This window comes from Parambassis ranga, chromosome 4, assembly GCF_900634625.1.
Source record: "Parambassis ranga chromosome 4, fParRan2.1, whole genome shotgun sequence".
In the NCBI taxonomy this organism is placed as follows: domain Eukaryota; kingdom Metazoa; phylum Chordata; class Actinopteri; family Ambassidae; genus Parambassis; species Parambassis ranga.
In genome coordinates, this window is record NC_041025.1 from 15,470,484 (window position 1) to 15,494,505 (window position 24,022).

At 42.2% G+C, this 24,022-nt stretch overlaps 1 protein-coding gene across 1 annotated transcript in view; it reads left to right on the forward strand.

The window, feature by feature from the left end:
• Positions 1-23,817, forward strand: part of rnf13 (ring finger protein 13) — a 31,938-nt gene extending 8,121 nt beyond the window's left edge. Inside the window, exons 4-10 of the mRNA XM_028403240.1 lie at positions 1,682-1,804; positions 14,418-14,505; positions 15,020-15,110; positions 15,703-15,808; positions 16,100-16,193; positions 22,207-22,287; positions 22,626-23,817. Coding sequence (XP_028259041.1) covers positions 1,682-1,804; positions 14,418-14,505; positions 15,020-15,110; positions 15,703-15,808; positions 16,100-16,193; positions 22,207-22,287; positions 22,626-23,002 — 960 coding nt within the window. The 3' untranslated portion in view covers positions 23,003-23,817. The remainder of the gene's footprint in view (positions 1-1,681; positions 1,805-14,417; positions 14,506-15,019; positions 15,111-15,702; positions 15,809-16,099; positions 16,194-22,206; positions 22,288-22,625) is intronic.
• Positions 23,818-24,022: the final 205 nt, after the last annotated feature.

A 24,022-nucleotide genomic window follows, 5' to 3' on the forward strand; every position in this document is an offset into this window, starting at 1 on the left:
GCCTTCATATTTTGTGGCTTTTTCTGTGTCTGCCTTTGTTCTTTTTTTTCCCTCTATCACTCTGTCAGCCTCTCTCTTGCTCTCACTATCTCCCTCTCATCAGTTACTTTAAAGCTGTTGGAGGAAATGGGACAAAGACAGAAAGAAGCAGCTGTGGGAGAGAAAGATAGCCTTTCAGGGCAAACTGAGCCCCTGACAAATTGACAACAACAGTCTACACATAGATGTTAAAACACTGTTTTGTCTGTCAGTAATATTTCTCTCTTACTTTCAAACATTTTGTTTTAAAGTATATTGACTTTCAATTCATCTAATTTGCGTCAGCAGTCATTTGATGCTCTTTTGGTCATGTGCAAGTTATTGTCACACAAAAATATTTCTCATCCTAGTGGAAAGTTCAGTTTTCATTATGTATGTATTACAATGTTAAATACGTGTTGTTTTCACCATGGTTACATGCGGTGCTGCTGGAACTGTTTCCCTGTGCTTTGTTTTTCATCTGTGGTTGTGATGGATGTCGCTAATCTCGGAGCTGGATGGTTGAACAAAGATGGTGTTGCTTTGGGTCAGTGAACTGAGATTGGATCCCATTCTGTCTTGTTAACAGTATATAGACTCACTAAGCAGACCCAGAAAGGCTCGACTATTTGTTGTTTTAAAAAAAATAAGAAAAGAATCAGAAAAACAACCTTCGTCTTCACTCTTTGATCAAACTGTAAATTTACTTTGATTTTAAACATTTTTAGCTTGCGATTTACAACAATATACCTCCAATTGAGTATCTAATTAATCTGATCACTGACTGTCAGGTTGTCTTCCAGGTGAAGGTGACCATGATGTGGAGTTAACCAATCAGTACCCCCCTTTCAGACAGAGATTTTTGCTATAAAGACCAATAAGAGGTGTGCCTCGGGTCCATTTTTATATTGTATGAATTCTACCTTCCTGGCGTGTCCTTTCAAACAGTGGTCATACAGCACTGTTACTACCTCTGATGCCCCACAGGTGTTAAAAGTCATTGAGTGCCATCAAAGCTTTGAGCCTTTGAGCATACATCCTCCACCAGTCCTGTATAATTCTTTTCCACCACCTCACGTAGGCAGGAATGTGCAAAAAGATCTGTCTGATGTATTGTCCTTCATCAGAGGGTTACACAAGACTCAAAACAGACTTCTGTATGTCACCTCATTGTTGTGTCAAGTCTGTGCAAACACTACCTACACTGGGAATTTGAGTAGATGTAGTAAGAAGAGGTGTGTTGTAACTTGTGCCTTTAAAATTTTACATCTTAACATCTTTAACATCTGCATGCGTATGGTTTTCAAAGCCACATGCATCTGTAAAGGACTGTCTGCAGTCTACACTGTTGTTATTTAAAGTTTTTTCCTTATGTCTCCTAATCACCATCAAACTGCATCAAACACAGTAATAACACTCTTAACAGGAAACAAAAGTGTGATTTTTTTATTTTAAACTGTGAAATAAATACAAATACGAATACAGATGACCCTTTATCTGGAAGAGTTTTCATTAATCAGCTGAGTGTCTACGTAATAGCCAAGTTTTTTTTTTTTTTTTTTTGAAGAGGACTCATTTGACTCCTTAAGAAGGGACATTTGCTTAAATTTGAATGAAAGTCATGTATTTCTCTCACCAATGTGCATTGATGTCATCCCCACAGGGCTTCCTGATTGGTGCTCGACCAGAAAATGCATGCGAGCCCATCGAGCCCCCTCCGAGGGATAACCTGACAGGTGCCTTCGTTGTCCTCATCAAGCGATTTGACTGCAACTTTGACATCAAGGTACAGTCCTAACACAAAGGCCCTTTGAATCTTTTGTAAACTTTTTATCCTCATACATAATAAAGGTAATGATCACCATCAGTTTTATTCTGGTTAAACTTAATAAAACTGACTGACCTAAATGAATAATGGCTGTTGCATTTCACTAACAAGTAGCAGGTGCTTGTTAAAGTTTGTGGCAAGTGAATGCTAATTTAATGGTTAGCAACAACTGGAAGTGATTGAAAACACAATTTATTTCTACAGATGTTCACGGCAGGCTGCTGTACTGCTAACAACGTATGTGCAGTGTTCTGTGCATTGTGTGTGTCTTTACAGTACATTTGTGTCAGCAGGTGGTGTTTCAGAGTTTAGTTTTTCACTTAAGCCTTTAGATCAGCTTGGTGGGGAAGGAAAACAGGAAGCCGCCATTTCCCTAAACACAATTTCCTGCATGAGCATGTATCCCATTTTGCTGCCTGTCTTTCTCTTCCTCCTGCTGCCATACTTTTTTGTGTGAAGCTGGATATGGAGTTTAAAAGTTCAGTTTGCTGAATAAGTCAGCCAAGCAGCTGGAAGATGGAGAGACCTGGCCTTCATTAGTCAAGTGAAGCGTCCGGCTGTGTGCAGCACAGACAGAAAAGCGGAATGGGTGGTGAAGTGGCAGCAGTGTGTGTGTGTGTGCTGGGACTGTAGCCATGTTCAACACTGGAAAGGAAGGTCTGCTGATTCTGTAAAACTTTGAAAAACCCCAAAAGGTTTTTCAGTTATCACTGAACTAAGTAACCTGTGCAAGGTCACAGTGATTATAAATTAACCCTGTAGCTGGATCTAACTGGTTCATTGGGAGTTTTTATGGAAAGTGTGATCTAATTTCTAATCCAACTTAAAATACCAACAAAATATCACATTTATTAGGGTTTAAATTCACCTGTAGAAAAAATTTAGTATGAATGCATACAACAAAATGTGTCTAAATGCAAGAAGTAATCACATTTTTTATGCGTCTTCAACCTTCTGTTGGTCTGGGATTCAGAATTGGAAGGAACAGAAAAAAGAAGTGAGGCAGAAAGGGGGGGGGGTAGAGAGATGGGATTAGCTGAGTGAGAACAGGGATGAGTAATGGAGTGAAGGAGAGGAAAGCATGCAGCCTCCTGGCGTCTGTGTCTGTCCCTCTGTCTCATTCTTTCTTAGCAGTACCTTTTCCTCTCCATTTTTCTCCCCTATTCATTCAATTTCACACTTCCTGTTTTTATTTTGTCATTCTCTCAATATGCCTCTTCCTCTTACTAGTTTTTTGTTTGCTCTCTGTAGCAGTCATATATCCTTATAAGGGCTTACTGCACCACACACACAGAAACATGTTGACAGACAAGGCAGCGAGGTGTTCCCAATGCTGGAGTGTAACCAGACTCCACATAGCTGCTCGTCAGACAGTCACACACAATATATACACAATACACACATTCTGATCTGTGTCAGATTTGCCATTTTTACCTCAGACCAGCAGCTCTGACTGCTTTTCTTCTTGCTGGGCCCTCTGTGTAGCGTTGCAGCACTTGTTCTCCTCGTTAAAGTGTTAAAGCACATTATGAAGCATTTCTCACTTCACCAACATGTTTCTTAGTAGATTTTTACACTGACTTAATAATTACTTGACTATGTGGTAAAAATACCCTCTCAAAAGTTTCTTTTCATCACATCACATCACATGATTATTTACTCCTCTGGCTGCTAGTTAGACTGAGACATTTGGGTGTCTGATTTTATTTCTTTGCTTCTCACAGCTTCACAGCTCCGTAATTGAAATTAAATTAATATTTCCTTGATTCGTGTTACTGAAAAATATGATTATATTCATCCTTAACCTTCTTCCTCTTTGTGTTTATTGGCTTTATTCTTCTACCAGTGAATATATCTTGATTTTTTTTTTCTGATTTTAAGAGGACTACTGATTGCAAAGACAGATGTTGTCTCTGCTTTTTCAGGTTTGTTTCTTAGCTTGTGGGATAGAGACCATTTTGCCTGACGCTGTTTTGATAGTCTGATGCGTCAGAAAAAGAAAAACTGTCACCGATTTGCCACTTATCGAATATGGCGATTAGTGCCTCGTCATGATGACGCATTTTTGTGTGCGACGTACTCTCACCATCACCCGCAAGCGCGCACATGTGAGCCCACAATAACAATAAAGGCAGAAGGCAGTGGTATTCAGTTAAATGATGCGGAGCAGCATGTTCCTAACAGAGGTTCAACATCTGTCACCATAAGCCGGAGTACGAAGAAAGCGCGATGAGGTCACACTGCCGGCTACAGCTGTAGTATATAGTGCCGCTCATGCATACGTGACATGCATTAGGTGTGAAGTGTGGAGTGTTGGTTTTTGCCATAGTAACCAAATGTTTTGCTCGTATCAAAAGAAGTAACTCCGACTGTTCTTTGGTATTGTTTTTGAACAGCATATCAGATAAACTTGCGAAGGAGCTAACTCCACATGCCAGAAGTCTCTCTCATACTAGAACCACTTATCACTTCTCATCAAGTGATGGTAATGGATCAAACTGATAAATTGGGCCAACATTATCTGGAAACCATTGCTGATATGTGGGTGTTAGAGTCAGTTTCTCTTACAGTCTCTCTTTTTCCTTCTCTGTTTCGTCTGTTTGTAAGATCTGACTTTAGCCTCTGCCTCATTACTCATATCTACAGATATCATCACATGGACACGCATATACATGTTGCTCTGTCTGCCTTATATTATCTCTTTTTCTCTTTTCCTTTGACAGTCTTTGTCTCTTTATCATTTTCCCCGTTGTTTTTTTTATTCTAGCATTTGTGTCCCTGTCCATTGCACACAAATACACACACACACACACACGCTGTTACTGGCATGCAGCTGTCTGGCCAGCATCTTTCCTTTTCTCTCTCTCTCTCTCTCTCTCTTTCTCTCTCTTTAACACACACACACACACAGTCTTTCTCTCCCCCCACTCTTCTTCGTAGCTGGGTTCAGCTCTCTCCAGAAGCTGCAGGGAAACAAAGGAATAATAGATTCCATCTTGACTGAGGCACTCTTCTGTGTGTGTGTGTGCGGGTGCACTTTTGTCACCCTACAACATGCCTGCTGTCTCATTCCATTGCCCTCCATCTCTTTCTGTCCTCCTGTAGCAATTGCATTTAGCCATTAGTATCTACTGAGCAACAGCATGGCGTTTTAACCCTTTAACACCACCCTCAATAGTTGATGAAACGCCTGTCAAAGGCATACCCAAATTAAACTACAAGCTGTTTGTGAGCCCTTAGGAGTATGTGCAAAAGCTTGGTCTCATTGTGAAGGTAACACTCTGAAATTTTTATTTTAGCTGTGTGATTTACTGCAATTGCAAATGGTTAACAGTGAGAGAAGTCTAAACATAGAGAAATAAAAAGATTTTGTAGCTCGCCTAAATTTTTTTTGTAAAAAAAGGCTGCTTGACAACTGGAGCATGGTGATGTTGATTAGATGACAATATAGTGACACAGGCTGAAGTCTTACCTATTCCCAGTTAAAAGTAGATAGTAATTGGACAAGAAATGACCATTTGGGACAGGTTTTTCTGTAGGTATTCCCAGGCGCTCTCCAAAAAGTGCCATTTGGAGTCTCCAAATGGACACTTTGGCACCAAAGTGCATAACTCTGGAATGCTTCAACATACAGACATCAATGAGAGCTCTAATGAAAGGTGCCACTTAGAGGAACCTCATTCCATATTCAGATTCACTATTAGTATGATTGAAATAATGTTAGTGAAGCAAAAACACATTGAATGCTCATTATTCTACTGAAACTGAAATTGTGCATCACAAGAAAAGACTCAGAACAAGAGATATGGTCAAAAACAACACCTTTATCTAAACAAATACCCAAACTACTTACAGCAAACTGTTTACATGTTTACAATTCCACAGGTTTCACAGCCACATGTTGTTCTCAGTATGCCACTGTTACAGTCACGGGCTGCTACAAAGCACAGCTAGAAAGCTTGATGGGTGTCTTACTGTCACCAGAGATGTAGACTGGCTTGTGATGTTGTACACTGGGAGTAGGAGGCTGCTCTGGCTCTGGTGCTTGGCTCCCACTCTGTATCTGAATCAGTTTGCCTAAAATGCAAAAAATAAGGTTTTCATTCACAGAACAACTGTATCTGCATTCATTGTTCACCTCACAAATCAATAGTAAAAGTGCACACCACACAGGTAAACAAAATAGAACAGTGTTTGCCTAAAATGCAAAAAATATATATAAAACAAAATAACTATAGATGTATGTATGGTTGTATGTATATATCAGATATTCATTCACAGAACAACTGTAGCTGTATTCATTGTTCACCTCACAAATCAGTCCTCCACAACTACTTTTGGAGGAATAGTAAAAGCACACACCTCCCCCACACAGGTAAACAGAACAAAGGACCCACACAGGTAAATGAAATAGAACACAGTGTTTGCCTAAAAATGCACAAAATATATATAAAACAAAATAACTATAGATGTATGTATGGTTGTATGTATATATCAGATATTCATTCACAGAACAACTGTAGCTGTATTCATTGTTCACCTCACAAATCAGTCCTCCACAACTACTTTTGGAGGAATAGTAAAAGCGCACACCTCCCCCACACAGGTAAACAAAACAAAGGACACAACACTGTATTCACTAATTCTTTGAAACGTCTACATTCTATTTATAAAACTGCAACATGTATAAAAGTTACACTTACTTGTCATGGACAATATCTTCTCCTTCAATGAACATGTCCTCCTCCACCGAGTCAACAGACGACACATAACTTTGCGCATCCGACACATCCTCGTCAGAAAAGTCGCTTTCCCGTCTCGTACACTCTTCAATAACTTCTTCAACAGTGTAATTCTTCTTTTCCATGCGTTTCGCCATCTCTCTGGTCACTGGAAATACCACTGGAATGGAGATATACGCTCACTCTCACTATTACGCATTTACGCATGGACAGCCGGCATCCATTGTTCATGTTTACGCTTAGGCCTGTAGCCCACCCTCCTTCCACAACCCCTTCATGTGGGACATCCCCGTGACGGAAATCTTATTGGCTATACGTCCATTGCATCAGATTCAGCGTCAAATATAATGGGCTGAAAATACAAGCGTAAGAGTGGGGGGAGGTGCTTCGCTCGATATAGTCGCTCATTGGATTCTTTTGGCTAGGGACAGGCCCTCGATCCTTTTGTATGGTCAAACGAGCTGTCAATCAATAGAGTAGGGAAGTGGCTTTCCAACGAGGTGTAGGTTGTCAACAAAGAGCACAAAATGGCTGCGCCCAGACGGAGATATTGCAGTGAAAACATGAACCGTCCCGTCCTCGGGCCGCGTGTATACAAAAGGTTAATGGATCCATGGCTGTAATGGGCGATAAAACAGACACTCACCCACTTAACCCTCCGTCAAGTGTTAGCACATCGCCTGGTGGAGTGCGGGTACGTGTCAAAGAGAGAGTGTGTGTGTGCTGCAACAAGAAATGACAGAGAAGGGGGTTGAATGTCGACATAGAGTTTGAGATGTTGAGGGGTAAAGGAGATCAAGTAAAAGGATTGTAATAGGCGTACTCACTCTTTGTGTGTGTGAGAGAGAGAAAGAGAGAGGGGGTAAAGCATTCCGCTATCTTTTTTTGAAAATGAATCTCCAGAGAGTGGGCCTTAGCGCTTCCGGTACACTGGGATTCTTTGAGGTGGTGGGGGAGCAACTTATTGGTGACCTTTGTGACCTTTCGGAGAGGAGGAGGGGTTAGACAGGAAACTCTATACCCATTTCCTCTCCCATGGACACCCCTCCCCTCTTGTGGCTCTGTTCCTTTTTTGCTAAATTCTTTGCACACTGTCCATCTATCCCTCTGCTACCCTCCAATAACACATACAGACAGCAGGCCTATATACACTGAGACATAATGTTCTAGTTATGTAACCTGTAGTCAGATATAGGGAGCTCTGTGTAACCACGTTGTTCTCCTCTCTTTTACTCATATGAATTGTATTCCTATCATTAAGTCTCTCTCTGCTGCCCTCTATCTGTCATTGTTTTGGGGTTTTCTTGTTGATTTACCCCTTCCTATCTTTTCTTAACTTTAGTGCATGTTCTCTTTTTTCTCTTATCTTTCTTTGGCCAATGTTTGTGTAACAACTGTGCAAGAGCACCCAGCTGACATCTTTGTTGTCTGATGGAAAAATTCCAATCTGAGACTTCAAGTCACGCTATGATTCTGTCTAAAACTTGCCTTGCAAAGCACAGATCAGTCTGGTCTTGAAAGCTAGTCCAGTCAGGAATCTGCATGCTGTAGGTGAGAGAGATTAGAAATCACACAGCAAACAATTCTCTCATTGAGAAACAAATACCAGAGGAGTTCATACAATCCAATGTTGCAGAATCATCGCAGGAATAGAAATGCAAGTGAATGTATGATGTAGTCTGTGTTCATAAGATGCCACAAAGGATGCCTTGGATTGACAACTGAATTATTCAGGTAAAAAATGTTGTTGAAGAAATCCATTAGGGGAAGATAAGACGGGTTAAAGTCCCTTACCTTACTTTGAGGCGTGGCTGTGCCAGGCTCCTTCTACATCAGCTTATCTTCAACACATAATGCACGTCTGGAAACCTGTGAATGAGTTGGGAGTGGTCACAAAATGGTCAGCAAGTTGTGACTTTGTGCTTATCAGCCACAGCTGTACTTGGTCAGCAATTAATTCTGGTGGCTTGTAATTTCCCTTCCAACCCTATTTCCTACCTCTGTCTCACAGTAAATGCTTTTTACCACGCGGCTTGTTTGTGCTGTAGTCAAAGCCCTCAAGCTGTACACACACAGGACTTTAGACCTTATTCAAACAATGATCTAGCTTCCTGCACATGCTCACTCTGTCTTATGACAGGGTATGACTATGGCTGACTGGATGTATGACCTGTGTGTGTAAGAGAGACAGAGAGAGATACAGAGAGAGCAATGAAATGTGATTGTGACGTTTCCCTGAGATACCCTTATGTTTTTTGCAATTTGTTGTGGCAACAAACAGCTCAGCCTGCTCCCTTTGGCCCGCAGATACACATACATACACACACACTGATATATATGTTCATGTACAGGAACTGTAACACTGTTAGTGTCACAAGGTCTTATAATTGCAGCCTATTTCGTGTGAAAACAGTACACGCAAACTTCAAGGTTCAATCCCCAAGCGGAGCTGCTGCTTCTTTTCCTTCTGCAGCTTCTTCATCTGCTTCTCCTTCTCCTCCTTCATTCATTATTCATTCTCAGTAATTTACATTTTCTCACTTTTATGACAACAGCGTAACTCTTTATGACCATTTCAGTCAAATAGTTTAAAAAATACATTCGTAAATAAGAAGATACTGGAGGAAGGAAGTCATTGCTGTTCTTTACTGCACCTGTAGATTAACAATATCTCATTTACACATAGACATGAGTTGCATGAATTGCAGCTGTTCTGTGTTATCAGTAAATTTGGCCCCTGCAATTTCTTGCAGTTTTATTGAACTCTTTATCTAATCAACCGTCTGGACCTTGAAACTAAACCCTAGCTCTGCTCGGTGCAGCATTCCTTCAAAACACCAAAGGAGGGAGGAGAGAGGGAGGTTGGGTGAGAGAGAACAGGGAAGCTGAGTAAGAGAGAACAGAGACGGTCGAGGTAGGAGGGTGGAAATATCAGGAAAAGGGTTGGGCGGATTTCTGAACACGTTGGCAGTTGGGGTGATATGACAAGGCTACTAAGAGATGAGAGAAAGAGGAGATTAAAATTAGAGATGAGGAGGAAAGAGGAAGAGAAAGAGTTTGGGCGGGAGGGAAACTGGGAGGAGAAATAAAGAAGGAAGTGTGGCAAGAGAAGTACAGCTGGTGGGAGGAGGAAGCTTTGTGGAGAGGCAGGGACGAGAGAGGACCTAGGGGGAGAAAGAGGCATATTATGGCAAAGGGTAGTGAAAGGAGGAAATAAGGACCTGATTGTAAGCTGCTGTTAAGTTCAGGAGGCCCTGTGTGGATTCACATTTTTAATTACTTAATATGAAAAAAGGGGCTGCACAAACTGATTTACACAGAGATGAGGTCAAGTCTGCTTTATGCAAATACAGAGGAGGCACTGCACCAGGCTCCACAGTCATTTATACTGCCTGAGCTTCACAGATAGGACACAAGCATGGAAGGAAATGGATTAATAAGGAAAGAGGGCTGGAGAGGGATGAAGGAGAGGTCAAAAAAGGAGGGGTAAGGAAGTGAAGTTTGAGCTGCTGCACTGCATTAGGGGAGGATACAGTATGTGCTGCTGGCAGCAGATACACACACCCTGGACTGAAGATGCAGTAGTTATTGACACATACACACTGTGGTGATGCAGCAGTAGTTAGTAATGCAATCAGCAATCCCTGTCCACACCACAATCTTATGTGGGAGATTAAAGAATGTAGACATAAAGTGTGTTGGCATTATATTATCATTTTCTCTTCACAGGTGACATGAGCAAATTCTTATTTCATTTGATTTGATCAGATATTCATGCACACAGGAACTAGCACAGTTTACACACCTTCAGTCAACTGAGACCAATTGCCTTACACAAACAAATGTGCACAGAAATCAAAGGTGACCTGTTCTTGAAAACTACATTGGAATACCTGTTTTTTTTCCATTTTTCAGTTGAATCGATATACTTTTTTTTTCCTCAGTAACACCTTCCCTCACAGTCACGCAGTTCCACACATTTACAGGAAGCAGCTCGATACAAAAGCACAGCCAGGCTGTTCCAGGCAGCTACAACCTTCATGATGAAGGGCACGGAAAGACTTAAGGCTCTGGATACCTCATAATCTCTATTAAATTCAATGCAAATGTCTGCTTTTACTGTGGGATTATATGTCACAGCGTGATTTACCTTTAGATTAAGAGCTTGGGCAGCACAGTGGTGCAGCATTTTTTCCTCCAGGTGCTCGAGCTTCCTCCCACATGCCAATGACATGCGTGTTACCTGGGGTCACTAAATTAGTGAATGGTTTGTCTGTCTCTCCAAAAAAATGATGTGAAGCTTGGAAAACAGAGAAAAAAATGAACAGCCTGATGTTTCTAGAGCCAACTCATGCTGGAACACGAAAGATGTTGCGATAACACTGCACAAAGCCTGTTTTTTTTTTCAGTGTAGGTGTGCAAGGCTGCACCTTGATGAAATAAAGAGGTTTAGCGCTTAAACCAAAATGTGAAAATGTGTGTTGGGTGTGACCTGATGATGAAGGTCCTTTATTTGTCGTTCCTCTGGGACAGCAGCAATTCAGAGGTTTAATGGAGGCTGTTAAATTGACTTGGAAGATTGTCCCATAGCTCAGCACTATGATCCACAGATGGTAGAAGAGAGACAAAGATTCTCTCATTGTGATGTATTATTTGTGAAGGTGTGTCAGTGTTTGTATGTCTTTCTAGTCACACAGGCCTTTTGCATTATTGATTTGTTATATTCCTAGAGGGTTTTTCTTCCGTCTCTTTCCAGCCTCTCTTGTTTCCTCCCTCTCTTTCGTCTTTCTGGAATGCTCTGAATGTCCTTATCTTTGCCCATGCAAGCACAAGGGTGAGCCGGCAGCAGAGGTTGAATTCCTCTGCAGATCCCAGGCAAGCAGGACAACACCGCACAATGGAATCCAGACAGCCTACAGCCATGAATGACTGCTTACTTTATCTTTTATCTTTAACCTATATGCCTGAAGATGCAGAGCTGAACCTGTAGCTCAGTGAGTGAGGTGAGAATCCCCTCTCTAAAGGAGGTCACTGTCATTCAGCTCTGGAAACACTTTAGTGACCCACTTACCTTCCTCATGATGCACAGCAGTGATGCTACACGCTCATGCTAGATAGCTATCGTGCTAATTTCAGAAGAATGGCCTCCAAATGAATATTGGTCATTGGCTGTATGTTTTACCACATGTGCATACACGCATTTATGCCACACTGCAAAAAACATTGCCAAAACCCATAACCTACAATACCCACAATGCAGTTCCACTACAAACAGCAATTTAGGTGTGTACAGCTAATGTAGCCTCGGGCTTACTAGCTGCAAGTAGAGGCAAGAAACCATCTGCTGAGAGCTCACTCCTTTTAAAGGCATTTTTTCAGATCTTGTGTAAATGATTGAATCATGTTTCTGCTATCATCTATTCTGTAACTTTCATTACACATTGATTACCTGTCTGACTCTCTTTCCTCAAGACGCACACATTCAGACACAGGTTTTTTTGTGTTGTTACTTATCCAGACTGTCTGCCTGTAGACGCACACAGTAGCCATTGATACATCCACACAATACACCCTCAGAAGCGAACACATGGGATCACAATGCTGCGGCTGCCATACACGCTGCTTCACGTATGCCTGTGCATAAAATTACAATGACAAGGAACAGACAAAAAAACAGAGCTGTTCAGTGTTAGTGCCCATACAGGCCACAGTGTGCACACACTAACACAATGTTCACCCTCACTATACTAAATAGATTTCCTTGAGTTGCAGCAGACACAATGCTCTTATAAAGAGGACTGGTTGGTCAAGCTGTGGGACTCACACACACACACAAGCTTAGGTTAGTGGGAGTGGCCCCTTTTTTCTTATTTAACAGCAGATATAGCTAGCAGTCTAACCCGAACTACACTGACCCCCCCCCCCCCCCCCCCCCCCCCCTTGCTCGCCTGGTGTTTGGTGTTACCTCAGGAAGGTGGCACATGCTTTGACTAATAATTAGCATCAGTATTTCCTCTGTGGCTTCAGGCCATGGTGATTTAAAAAAAAATACACCAGGAGTTACCTTTTATCAGAATCAGAATCAGAATTACTTTATTTATTCCCGAGTGGAAATCCTTTTTTTGTTACAGAAAATAGAAATCAAGATTAAGATAAATAAAAATATTTAATAAATATCTAAACACCTAGATAGCATTTAAATCCCTGAGGTGTATCTAAAGAAGAATTGTATAAAAACCTTTACATAGTTTGCATCATGGGAGTCTGTTGCTGAACGAGCTCCTGTAGCTGGTCAGCACAGTGTGGAGCGGGTGACAGAGACAGTCCAGTATAGTCTTTATTTTGGACAACATCCTTTTATAATGACTTAAATCTTATTAATCTGTGCTTTCTGTGTTGGTGGTGGTGGAAATAAACAGCAGCTCTGTCTAAATTCTGGCTGGACAACAGCAGCGGTAGCCTGCTATCACCAAACAAATGTCCAAATCCAAAAGGCTGTTATCAGTGGGCACAGACCGAAATGTCTCTGGATGCAATTTGATAGCCCTGCATCCAGTGCTGCCATCTTGATGTGTACTATATTTTATATCATCTAAATGTTTTTCCCCATTGTTTCGGTGGAAGCATTTACTGTCCTTCTATCTCTGTGTAAGAACACATAATGATTCATTCCAGGGTTATACTGTCACATCCTATTTCCCTTCACCACATCAGCCACAACAATGGCTGTACAGGATACTGTAGCCTCAAAAACAGCTTCACAGATGGAAGATCATCATCAGCCACCCCCCCACATCCATGACGAAGCACATGTGGTCCTTTCCTGCTGGGTTCCGGATTTTACTGTTTTACTTTTTTACAGCAAGTTAAAAAAAGCAGTGACATCATTGCATTTTAAGGATTTGAATATATTTTATGTATAAGGAATAAAATAAGGGTAACTGCTACCCTAACACACACACAGTAAAAAGGGGATACACACAGGTTTTTTTTTGCATCATATAAATTGCATTATTTTGCTAGTATTTAGAGTCTTTCCATTGCAGAAACACTCACACTTTAATGGGTTGTCCAACAGGGAACATTAAGCAGTTAGAAAAATGCACAAAGGTGCAGAATACTTAAAAATGGCTTGCGAGTTCCTGCAGTGGAAAAACACCTTTTGACAGGCGGTTATTAAACTCTTATAACAGAGGAACCTTTATGACATTAATCCCCCTCTGCCTTTAAACTTTGACCCTGTAGCTTTCTTTGTGCCATGTTTCCCTTTGTTTCAGTCAAGACTTCCTGTTTTGTATCTTCAGTTACAGCTGGGTCAGCTTAGTTGAGCAGTCAGTATTTATGGGGCAGGAGCCTGCCGATAAAAACACCTCATCTCTCTTGCACACACAGGCTGTAAACATGTTGAATGCTACTGTGTTTTTCCGCAGAATCCCCTTCTGTGTGGTCACCAATGAAATTCAGCGACATTTATTGTCCTAGAGGGAATCCAGCATCCTTAACCTTAAGAGGTGCATTTGTAAGGCCGGTGCTAAAGTACAGATTATATATCTATCAGTTTGCTTATGGATGATTTGTGTATTTTGAACCCAGATTTTGGCTCAGTGAGCTGTAGAGTTCTCCCTGCTGACAACAACTGGCTTCTGCTGCTATGTCGTGGTTGATGTTTCCACCTCAGATAGACAAAATGAGATTAGCTTACATTATCCGACACAAATGCTCCGTTATCACACATTTTATTTCAGCAGCCCTTTGGCAAGAGCTGATTTTTTTGAAACAACTGCAATTTTCTGTAAATTTGATCCATCAAATGTTTTCTCTACCCTTAGGTTCTCAATGCCCAGAAAGCTGGGTACAAGGCAGCCATTGTTCACAATGTGGACTCCGATGACTTAATCAGCATGGGATCCAACGATGGTAACACACACAAAGCTATTTGCATATTTCAAGTGCTTGTCACCTTTTAAAAGATGCAAATGGAAAACTTGTTTAAAGGAATAGACAAGGTTCAAATGTCAGAACTAATCTGCCACTTTTTCTCTCGTTCTTTTTTTTATTCGTGGATCTCATGAATACTTTTTAATTTGTTGAATTTTTAATTTTCAAAGTGTCCATCAAATACAAGTTGACATTTTCAAAATGATAGATTGGACAGCCCTACAGTTCAAGGTTTGTTTGGCTCCTCGTGATAATTAGCACTCTGCTTCAGTTATTTTCATTTATTTGTTGACCGGCTTGAACTGAAAAAGTCTATAGTAGTAATATAAGTTGGTCAAAATTAGATGGTGGTTAAAACCACTTGAAAAATCAAAGCAGTCATCAGACCTTCAGTCTTTCATTCATTATTTGGGTCTTGATTGCTCAGTGAGTCCATCATTGATAGTTGGTCACGTGATTGATTAATCTGCTGTTTTGTGTTTGCTTTGTTTAGTGGAGGTAATGAAGCAGATCATTATTCCCTCTGTGTTTGTGGGCGAGGAGACTGCCAACTCTCTGAAAGATGACTACATGTATGATAAGGGGTGAGTCTTTGAGGCCTTTACAAAATAAGAAACCACTCAGCTACTCTCACACTACACTACAATCTAACATAAAAAGCTGGGTGCTAGTATCCAGCTGGTTCCTTTGTAACTATCTAATCGAGAAACTGTGATACATTACCAGGGCTGCTGATAGTTTGGTAAATAAATGTCTTTATATGGGCTCAAAATTTACAATAGCATTTCGTTTGTCCAGTTTTAAAGCAGCATGAGTGTGTGTGTATTAGATAACAACCTAATACTTTAGGGCTATTCCCAATCCACACAGCCAGAGGAATGAACACCAAACATGGCATTGGCAGAGATTGGAGATTGGTCAATGTAGACCCATTTCACTGCAGCACAGATACACTGCTGTAGAGGGAGGTTTTAATGAACAACCTCAAATGTCATCAGGTTGATAGAGGAGCCTTTATGTGACTGCTCCACCGAACTACACCACAAAAAGAAAATCCACACTGAACTCTAATGCATCCTCTGTGTAAGTCGCTGTCACTCACATGCTATCTGCCTCACCTAAAGGTTAATGTCTGCCGTGTGTCCCACACCTGACAGTGTTCGCTTGTGTTTCCAGGGGACACGTGGTCCTCATGCCAGACTTCAGCCTGCCACTGGAGTACTACCTAATCCCCTTCCTCATCATTGTGGGAATCTGCCTCATCCTCATTGTGGTTTTTATGGTAGGCATCTCCTTTTAAGCTCATAAAGTATTTCGCTGTGGCTCCACTTGGCATATTTGAAAGACTGTATACACTAAATCGCCACTTGTTAAATTCATATAAACAACAGGTTTGTGAGCCCAGTATCATGAAAATATAACGTTAACAGCAATATTCAGTCCAGCACTTGTTGCTGCGCTCTTCCTAAAGCTTCCCTTATACAGACATCACCCAGAAAAAAAAAACATCCAGACGTTACAGTAAGAATTACAGTAAGATTTTGACGTCTTCCTCTTTTTTCACTGCCACTAGATCACCAAGTTTGTCCAGGATCGACACAGGGCTAGGAGAAGCCGTCTGCGTAAAGATCAGCTGAAGAAACTTCCCATCCACAAGTACAAGAAGGGTAGGATAGCAGTCTAAAACTTCTAAATATACAGTAACTGTCACAATACAAATGTAGTCATTTCACACAAATAATAAGCATCTTGCATTCAGCTGTAGATCTGTAGCAGTTCAAAGCCTTAAGGTCTGTGCACATCTGTACCATTCTGGCAGCATTAATGGTCTTGAATAAGAATAAGTAGGGATTCAAGTGTGAGAGTGAGATCTCTAAGAATTGACCAATTAGAGTCAGTAGTGATGCTGTTTGTTCTCTTTATTCATTTCTCACGTGATTCATCCCTGAACAAAGGTGACATCAATGCTGCATGACACATCATTCTTCCTCAGAGCTCTGCACCTTGGAGCTAATCGGATTAATATGAACTTGATTTTTTTTTTTCCTACAAAGCCCACTGTGGCTGATTAGAGCTTCTCTCTGTTGAGAGTAGACACATGACTGATAGTTTGGAATGCCAGAGGAGGCCTGGTTGGGTGTATTTTTTGTTTTTACCTTCCTGTGAAATGTGTGCTGCTGGTTTGTATAATAGAAAAGAAAAGAATGGGATAATACAGTAAAAAATCTTTGCTTAGTGGGAATTTGAGCAGCTGACTACAAATTACTGGAGCCCTTTTTGGCTTTTCCTCGTGTCCAAGGGTCAGGCTGGCTATAGCATTGTTTTGAAATGCAAATCCTCTTTGTGCTACGGTCAAATAAGTGTGTCTCTGTGTTTGGAGTTTTTTTTTGTGCCGGCTGTATTTCCTCCAGCAGCTGTATTTTGCAGATTGGAAAGTCCCTAACTGCAGTCAGCTGTGCAGGGGGAACACCAGGGAGTTGTGTAGAGAATGGGTGGTGCATAAATAATAAGTATCCCCCTTTGCAAAGATGGTATTATTGAGGTGGGGGGCTGAGCTGCTCCTCCCTGGCCGGCTGTAACAGATGCACGTGATGTGCAACGGCCTAAAGTAGCGCTTGTTTGCTCTGATTGCCGTTTCTGTCACATCAGGCTCTGTGGTTGTGCGCACTTATGGCAGCACCCACTCTGACTCAGGGTTTCCACCAGGCACCGCTACAGTCAACCTTGGCTGCTGCAGGGGAGTTCAGATGTCCAGGAAACAGCCTCTGGGGTGATGTCTGGCACTCCTGTCAGCTGAGTCAGAGCGTTCAGCGACACAGGAAGGGGACACCAAATCTCTACCTAATCACCTTTTAAGCCCTGCACTTTGGAGCAATGCTAGCTTGGCAATCAACCAGGTGCCCTGCTTTGAGCATGGGCAGGCTGTAACAGTGGCACAGTGCGTCGTTTGTCTAAGGGGGGTGTATGGTTAGGCAGTGTTTGTTCCATGTAAGAGTGTGACCTCTAACAAAAGGATTTAACCTCTTAGAACATTTGATTTTTGATATCCTTTGTGTCTACAGCCTCTTAAAGGGGAAGAGCATCAATTTGTCATGTGTCCAGATGAAGCCATGTTAAGACAGCCAAAAATGATAAGACTGTAGAAATACCAATATTATAATAAAACAGCTTGAGGCTTAGCCGCTGCAAGCAAAACACATTTGAGTTTGTGTTACTGATACAGCTGTTTGTTTTCAAGCCCTAACACTGTGGAAATGTACGTGCCACGATTTGACAAAGTAAGAACGCATGTGGCAATGCTAAATCTCAGTATTATTCAACATGGTCTGGCGTGGCCCTTCGGTGGCAAAACAAACAAAAACAGGCTCACTGTAGGTCCTAACAATGACGAGCTAGAATCACAGAGCTTATCAGACAGCCAGTGGTGGTTGTTTACAGCAGCAGATTGTTTTGTTTTTTATGAACTATGTTGTCACACTTGAGGCATTTTTAGCTGTGGCATTGCTTCGTGCCCCACAAGTCACACAAATGTGATGCTCACAACTTGCTGCTGCTCCAGTTCCCATCCTGGAGATTTTGGGCACCGTGCCTAAATTTGGGGTACATCAGTGAGTCAGTGTGTGTATGTGTGAGGGAGTGAGTGAGTGTGAGTGTGTGTGTGTGGGAAGGATGCCTAATGGTGCCCTTGGCCTCAGTTGCAGCACATAATGCTGAGCTAGGACTCTGAAGGCACTGGGCAGCCTTGATCAGCTAGGGTGCTGTGTTGGTGCTGATTTTAAAGCTGTGAAGATCACAGAGTGGATTTTTTTAATTATTTGTTTTCTTCTGAAATGCAGTTATAATTGCACAAATTGAGCTGAAGTCAAATCAGTCTTTAGTTTTTTTTAACCTACATTTTTTCAGTAACATTATGGTGTCAATAACTTATTATATTTTATTTGAATGTATTCACACTGAAACCATATTACTGCAGTATGTGTTTGGTTGTGATGTAGTATAGATTGGTGCTTGTCTCACCTCAGCTCCACCTTAGATTTGTCCTTCTTGTCTAATTAGATTTTTCTCCTGGCTGCAGTAATCGCCAGTACATCAGCAGTCAATAAACCCGGATCCTTGTGTCACACCTTCCAGATAGACACACAAACCAGTTAGTAGACTTTACAATGTGTGTTTTGCAAATGCCTCTTCATGTGAAGTCTTTGGAGGAAGATGCCTGCCAGCCAGCCAGTCCGCCACATCCTTGGCTGCTCCTGCTCTGCTGACAGGATGCCTTTCGTCCAAACAGAGTATCTGCACACTATCCACCGTCTCTGGCAGGGAAGCTTACATGTGGACATCCGCCTGTCATATTTCACATTAGTGTGCTCTTATTAGTTGTTTCATTTTTATTATATTTGATGATAATAGCAGTGAGCCACTCGACTGTGTTTGTTTAACATTTGGATTTGAAATGGTGATAGCAGCAGACACGCATGTATGGAAATTAAAATGAGTCCACGCAGGCTGAAATGAGCAGTAGACAAATACAAAGAGGCCTGTATAGTTAGAGCACAATACCCTAATGAAAACCACGGTACCCATGTAATTGGTGCACAATGCCAGTCTGAGCATTCAACATAAGATCTGTGTCAATGTACAGCATTATGTAATACCAGCTGCCACGGCTGTCAGCGTACAGCGCCGCTCTGCCATTAACTTGACTTATACTCTGGTTTTATTTCAGAGCCTTGCGTCATCCCACTTAGACTGTAAGCCTGACGTTTGTCAGTGAGTTTTGGTCCTTTGGACGGTGAGACTCACCAGCAGCCAGTGTCAAGAAGACAGAAACAGACACACACACTGATTAAACTAGCTAGAGGAGCAGGAGATTGTTTTTGACCCTTGTTTTTGGACTGAGCGAGTCTGAGGAGCCTCTGACCCCTGACCTGCTGCTTGCGTATGATGAGTCACTCCACCCCTCCCTAGAGCTCCAACTCAAAGCCAGGGAGCAAAGCACACTCACTGACGCTGAACAGAGCAGCTGCAGTGTCTCAGCCGTCTGTGTGCAAAGCATGTTGATGTCAGTAAAGAGGAGCTCTCTCTGTCTCTAAGTTGCTCTTGTCTGGTTGGCTCAAGCAGTGGAGATGCATTTTTTTTTTTAACTTTTCACTCACTTTTCTGTCAAACTGCGCTGTAGCTCTGCTGCACACATTCACTGCTCAGCTGAAGTTCAGTAGGACAGCATGATTCCTTTGAGAGCCAGGAATGCTGGCTGGCTGCTTAATGAAAAATAGAGCAGAGAGGAGCTGTGCTGGCTCCCAGAGTCTTTAAACATGTGCTACTGGCCCCAAAACGTAAATGTAAGGGATTCCCAGCGTCTGAGAGATTTCCAAAAGGGAGCTAGACGTTTTTGTGGGGCCTAGAAAAATCTTTTATTTCCACCCAACTAAAAATTTGACTGAATCTAAAGCACGGCAGATACACTGGGAAGGAAGAAACACCTTCTGACATCTGGTTTTTGTCTTTAGTGGGAAAAGGTACGATCTGCATTCATCCCCAGGTGGAATGACTTTGCAGTAGTCATTTAATTCTCCATATTTTTCCATGGTTTGAAGACAGTTACAAAAGCCCACCACAAAGCCTGTTCAGGGGGGGAGCTGTTAGATCTTGATTGCACCTCACTGTTCTGTCCAGTAAGGTACAGATGCTGAACAGCGGGGCATTTTAGTGCACCGTTGAGCCAGCAGCAAAGGTAGTGTGAGAATGGATTCAACTGCTGTGGAAAGGGCAAGCTGGCAAGTCAGCTGCATTTTAAAAATAACTACAGATGCATGCTTATTTTGGTGTATGTTCAGTGTTTTTTCACCACAAGAGCTGAAGGCTGGTGTGATTGTGTACAGGAAGCATTCCATATTCAGTGCAGCAATCGACACTCACAAGGTGACTTATTAAATCAATGTCTCTCCACTTTAATAATTCAACCAGCTTTTGCTTGATTCTTTCTTGTTCTGCTCATCTTTGTGTTGCTTCTGCCAGGTTTCTCTTTGGAAAGAGCTCCTGTGAGGGAAAATCTATTGGTGGAAAACCTGCTGTGAAACAGAGCAGTAGTTTCTGGGGTCCTGATGAAGAGTAATCATCTTCACAGTGTTTATCTTTAACTGTAACACAGCAGCTGCAAACAGTGCTGCAGACGTGCTCAGTAACTCATAACTCAACTCGTGTAGAGTGAATCTCAGCTCACATGTGCAGGTCACAGTAATGACATTACAGTGGTGGTAGAGATTCTCCCAATGAGGAGTCCACAGCAGGCTCTTTGATCAACACATGGTAAATGGTCCAGCAGAACCAGAGTGAGTTATCTTCTGCCCTTACCTTCTGTCTGTTTCTCACTACTATACATAGAGGCCTGGACTTGCATGTGCAGGTTTTTTACACTTTGAGACAACATTTCTTAAAGAGTCATGGTGCCAGCAGCATTTAAATTACATGACAAAAAATATTATCCTTAAACCATCTTCAGCCCAGTTCATCTTCTCCCCACAGCAGTCCTCAGAGTTCACCACACAAAGTTCAGAAAGCCACTGAAAGTTTTTTTTTGCTTCACTCAGAATAGCGCAGTTATTGCCACAGTTGAGCATTTCCTGGCTGCATACTGGAGCCATGCCTGCACAAACGCGCCCTCACCCTCACTCTGACTGTCCTCCACTGTTAGTGAGAGAGACAGGAAAAGATGGAGGCTGCTCAGGAACAATGTCAGAGCAATGTGTGTTGGCTGAGAAAAGATGAAGATAATGTGTCATTAATGTTTGAGCTAAAAACAGCTGAACGCGTTAAAGAGGAAGGAGCCCAATTGAAGTTGAAGCCTTCGGCTGAAGTTGCTGATGCTCAGAGAGAAAAGGAAGGAGGGAAGGGGTGGAAGGAGGGGGAGTTGATGTGACTTCCCATCCTTATAAGGTCACATGCAGCCCTGGCACAGACACAGAGCCCAGTCGGCGGGGAAAACATGCTCATTTAGAGCTTACATAAACACACCGGCCCACAGCACCGCTCCCTCCACCTCCCTCAAGCCCGGGCAGGAAAGTAAAAAGAGAAGAACACTGTGGAATCTCAAAGGGGAGTGCGCTGATAAATTCCTCAGCTTCAAGTATGCAGAGAAACTTTGTACCTCCTGTATTGTCAGGTGCTGGCAGGTTAGGAGTTGTTCTGCCTGCAGGCTGAGAGCTGGGTGGGTGGGTGGGTAGTAGGGATGTGTTTGGACAAGTGACAGCAAATTGAAGGAAAGCAGGCTCATGAGGCACCTGGAGGTCCTGAAACATCATGGACCTCAGTAACCTTGAGGACAACACAACCAGTTCATTTTCTGTGTACACATGACAACATATCTCCAAACTGTTGGAACAATGTGTGCAGTTTTTGAAAAATAAGTGGATTATCCCACTTATCTTATAGTCACTGGATGCATGATAACGCTTGTGTACTTCAGTATCTGGGTTTAAACCAAAATCAGCTGAATGAATGTGTGTAGCTCTGCCAGTATACGGCTATCTGACAACAACGCACGTCCACCATCCCTCCATACATCTTCTAAACCGCTTAATCCATCAGGGTTGTGATATCAACAGGGGAAGCAGTGTCCAGTAAATCGCCTTTTTGCAAATTTGCTGCGTAAAAAGTTGAACTTATCTTCTCTTTTTGACTCAGGGGATAACTATGATGTATGTGCCATCTGCCTGGACGAATATGAAGAGGGAGACAAGCTCAGAGTCCTGCCATGTTCTCATGGTGAGTCACCACCACACGTAATAGATAGACTTCTTCTTCAGACCTTGACACAAGGACTGATATGTAAGATCAGATGCGAAAAGAATTATTTTTGTTTTGATTCTTATGGCCTTTTTAGTGATAACTAACGTCCTGTGGTGTCACTTTGTGCTTTAACCTGAGCTGTTTAGAGACAAACATCAATGACCAGAGGTACTGTCAATTATTAGGATTTCATTGTACCCCTTTAAAAGCCCAACTAATCATTTTATTTGCAGCCTCCATTGCTACATCTGCAGTTCCTTGACATGGTGTATGTGGGGTTCAGGATAATCAGAATGCCCTTTTTTTCCCCACAGCCTATCACAGCAAGTGTGTGGACCCCTGGCTGACCAAAACTAAGAAGACATGCCCAGTGTGCAAGCAAAAGGTGGTCCCCTCACAGGGCGACTCTGACTCTGATTCAGAGGAGGGGGACAGTGGCCCTGATGAGAATGAAGAGGTGTCTGAGAGCACCCCCCTGCTGCGCTCCCTGGCCTCCACCAGCGCCCACTCCTTTGGCACAATGTCCGGAGCGTCCCGCTCGGAGCATGACCAGGACTCCTCTGAGTATGAGGACGACGAGCTGGACAGCAGCGACAGCGAGGAGGAAGTCACCGTGGAGACTGTGGTGGTGCAGATGCAGCAGCCATGCTCTGAAGGCCACGACCATGAGCAAGACCTGCCACGAGCTTGACTGACATGTCAGCTGGCCTGATTGGTCACCGAAAGCCCCACATTCCCCAACCTCACAGCTGCAGAGACTTTTGTTGGGGGTCACAAAACAGATTTATCATCTCAGTTCTTCTGTCACAGCTTTACAGTCCTTTTATCCTCCATGCAAGTTCAAACACAAATGTTTTGTTTTTAACACGATTGTGGAGAAAGTGATATCTGATGTACAGTAGACTGCCATACTGTACCTAATGTAGTCATTTCACATGTGGAAAGGTCCTGAAATTCCAGACACACAATCACGCTTGACACAAACTTGTGTAAAAAAATACATTGTATATATAAATAAACTATAGACCCCATTAAGTTACATCTACTATCTTAGATGTACATACATTATTGTACATACAGTCTTGAATGGCTACGCAGCATCTGTTCTGTAAACTTTTAACACTCAACGAGTCCAGAAAGGCCACAGTGAAATGGTTCTTGCCAATGATGGGTGAGGGAGCCCCGCTGTAGGAGCTCCTGTGTTTCTGTGCCACAGTTCATCCTGTTAAAAGTGATTCACACGAAGAAAGACGCCAAACTGGTTACGGTGACACACTGAATGAGAAGAATGTGCTCTCCATGTGGCATCACATGAAGCTGACACTTGAGTGAAAAATGCGTCCACTCCACACTGTGGTAACTTTCTCTGGCTGCTTTAGACCCGTCACCTCATTTAATGTGAGCCTTGTAATACACATGTAACTGACCTGATCTCATTTTAATACTGTTTATAGTAAGTATGCAGAACTGTTTTTCATATCATTGCTTGTTTTTTTTTTTGTTAACAAATCCTGTTGCCTTCTCAGTTGATGTATTTTTTTTTGTCTTGTCTGTGTTTTCCTGCTCATGTATCTGTTCTCAGTAAGCATTTACTTCAATAAAATCAAAATGACACTTACCAAGGAAACTGTAATTTACTGTGTCTGTTGCCTGCACATAAACAGACACTTAACTAATGCTTTATTGACCTTATTATGTGATACAAATCAGC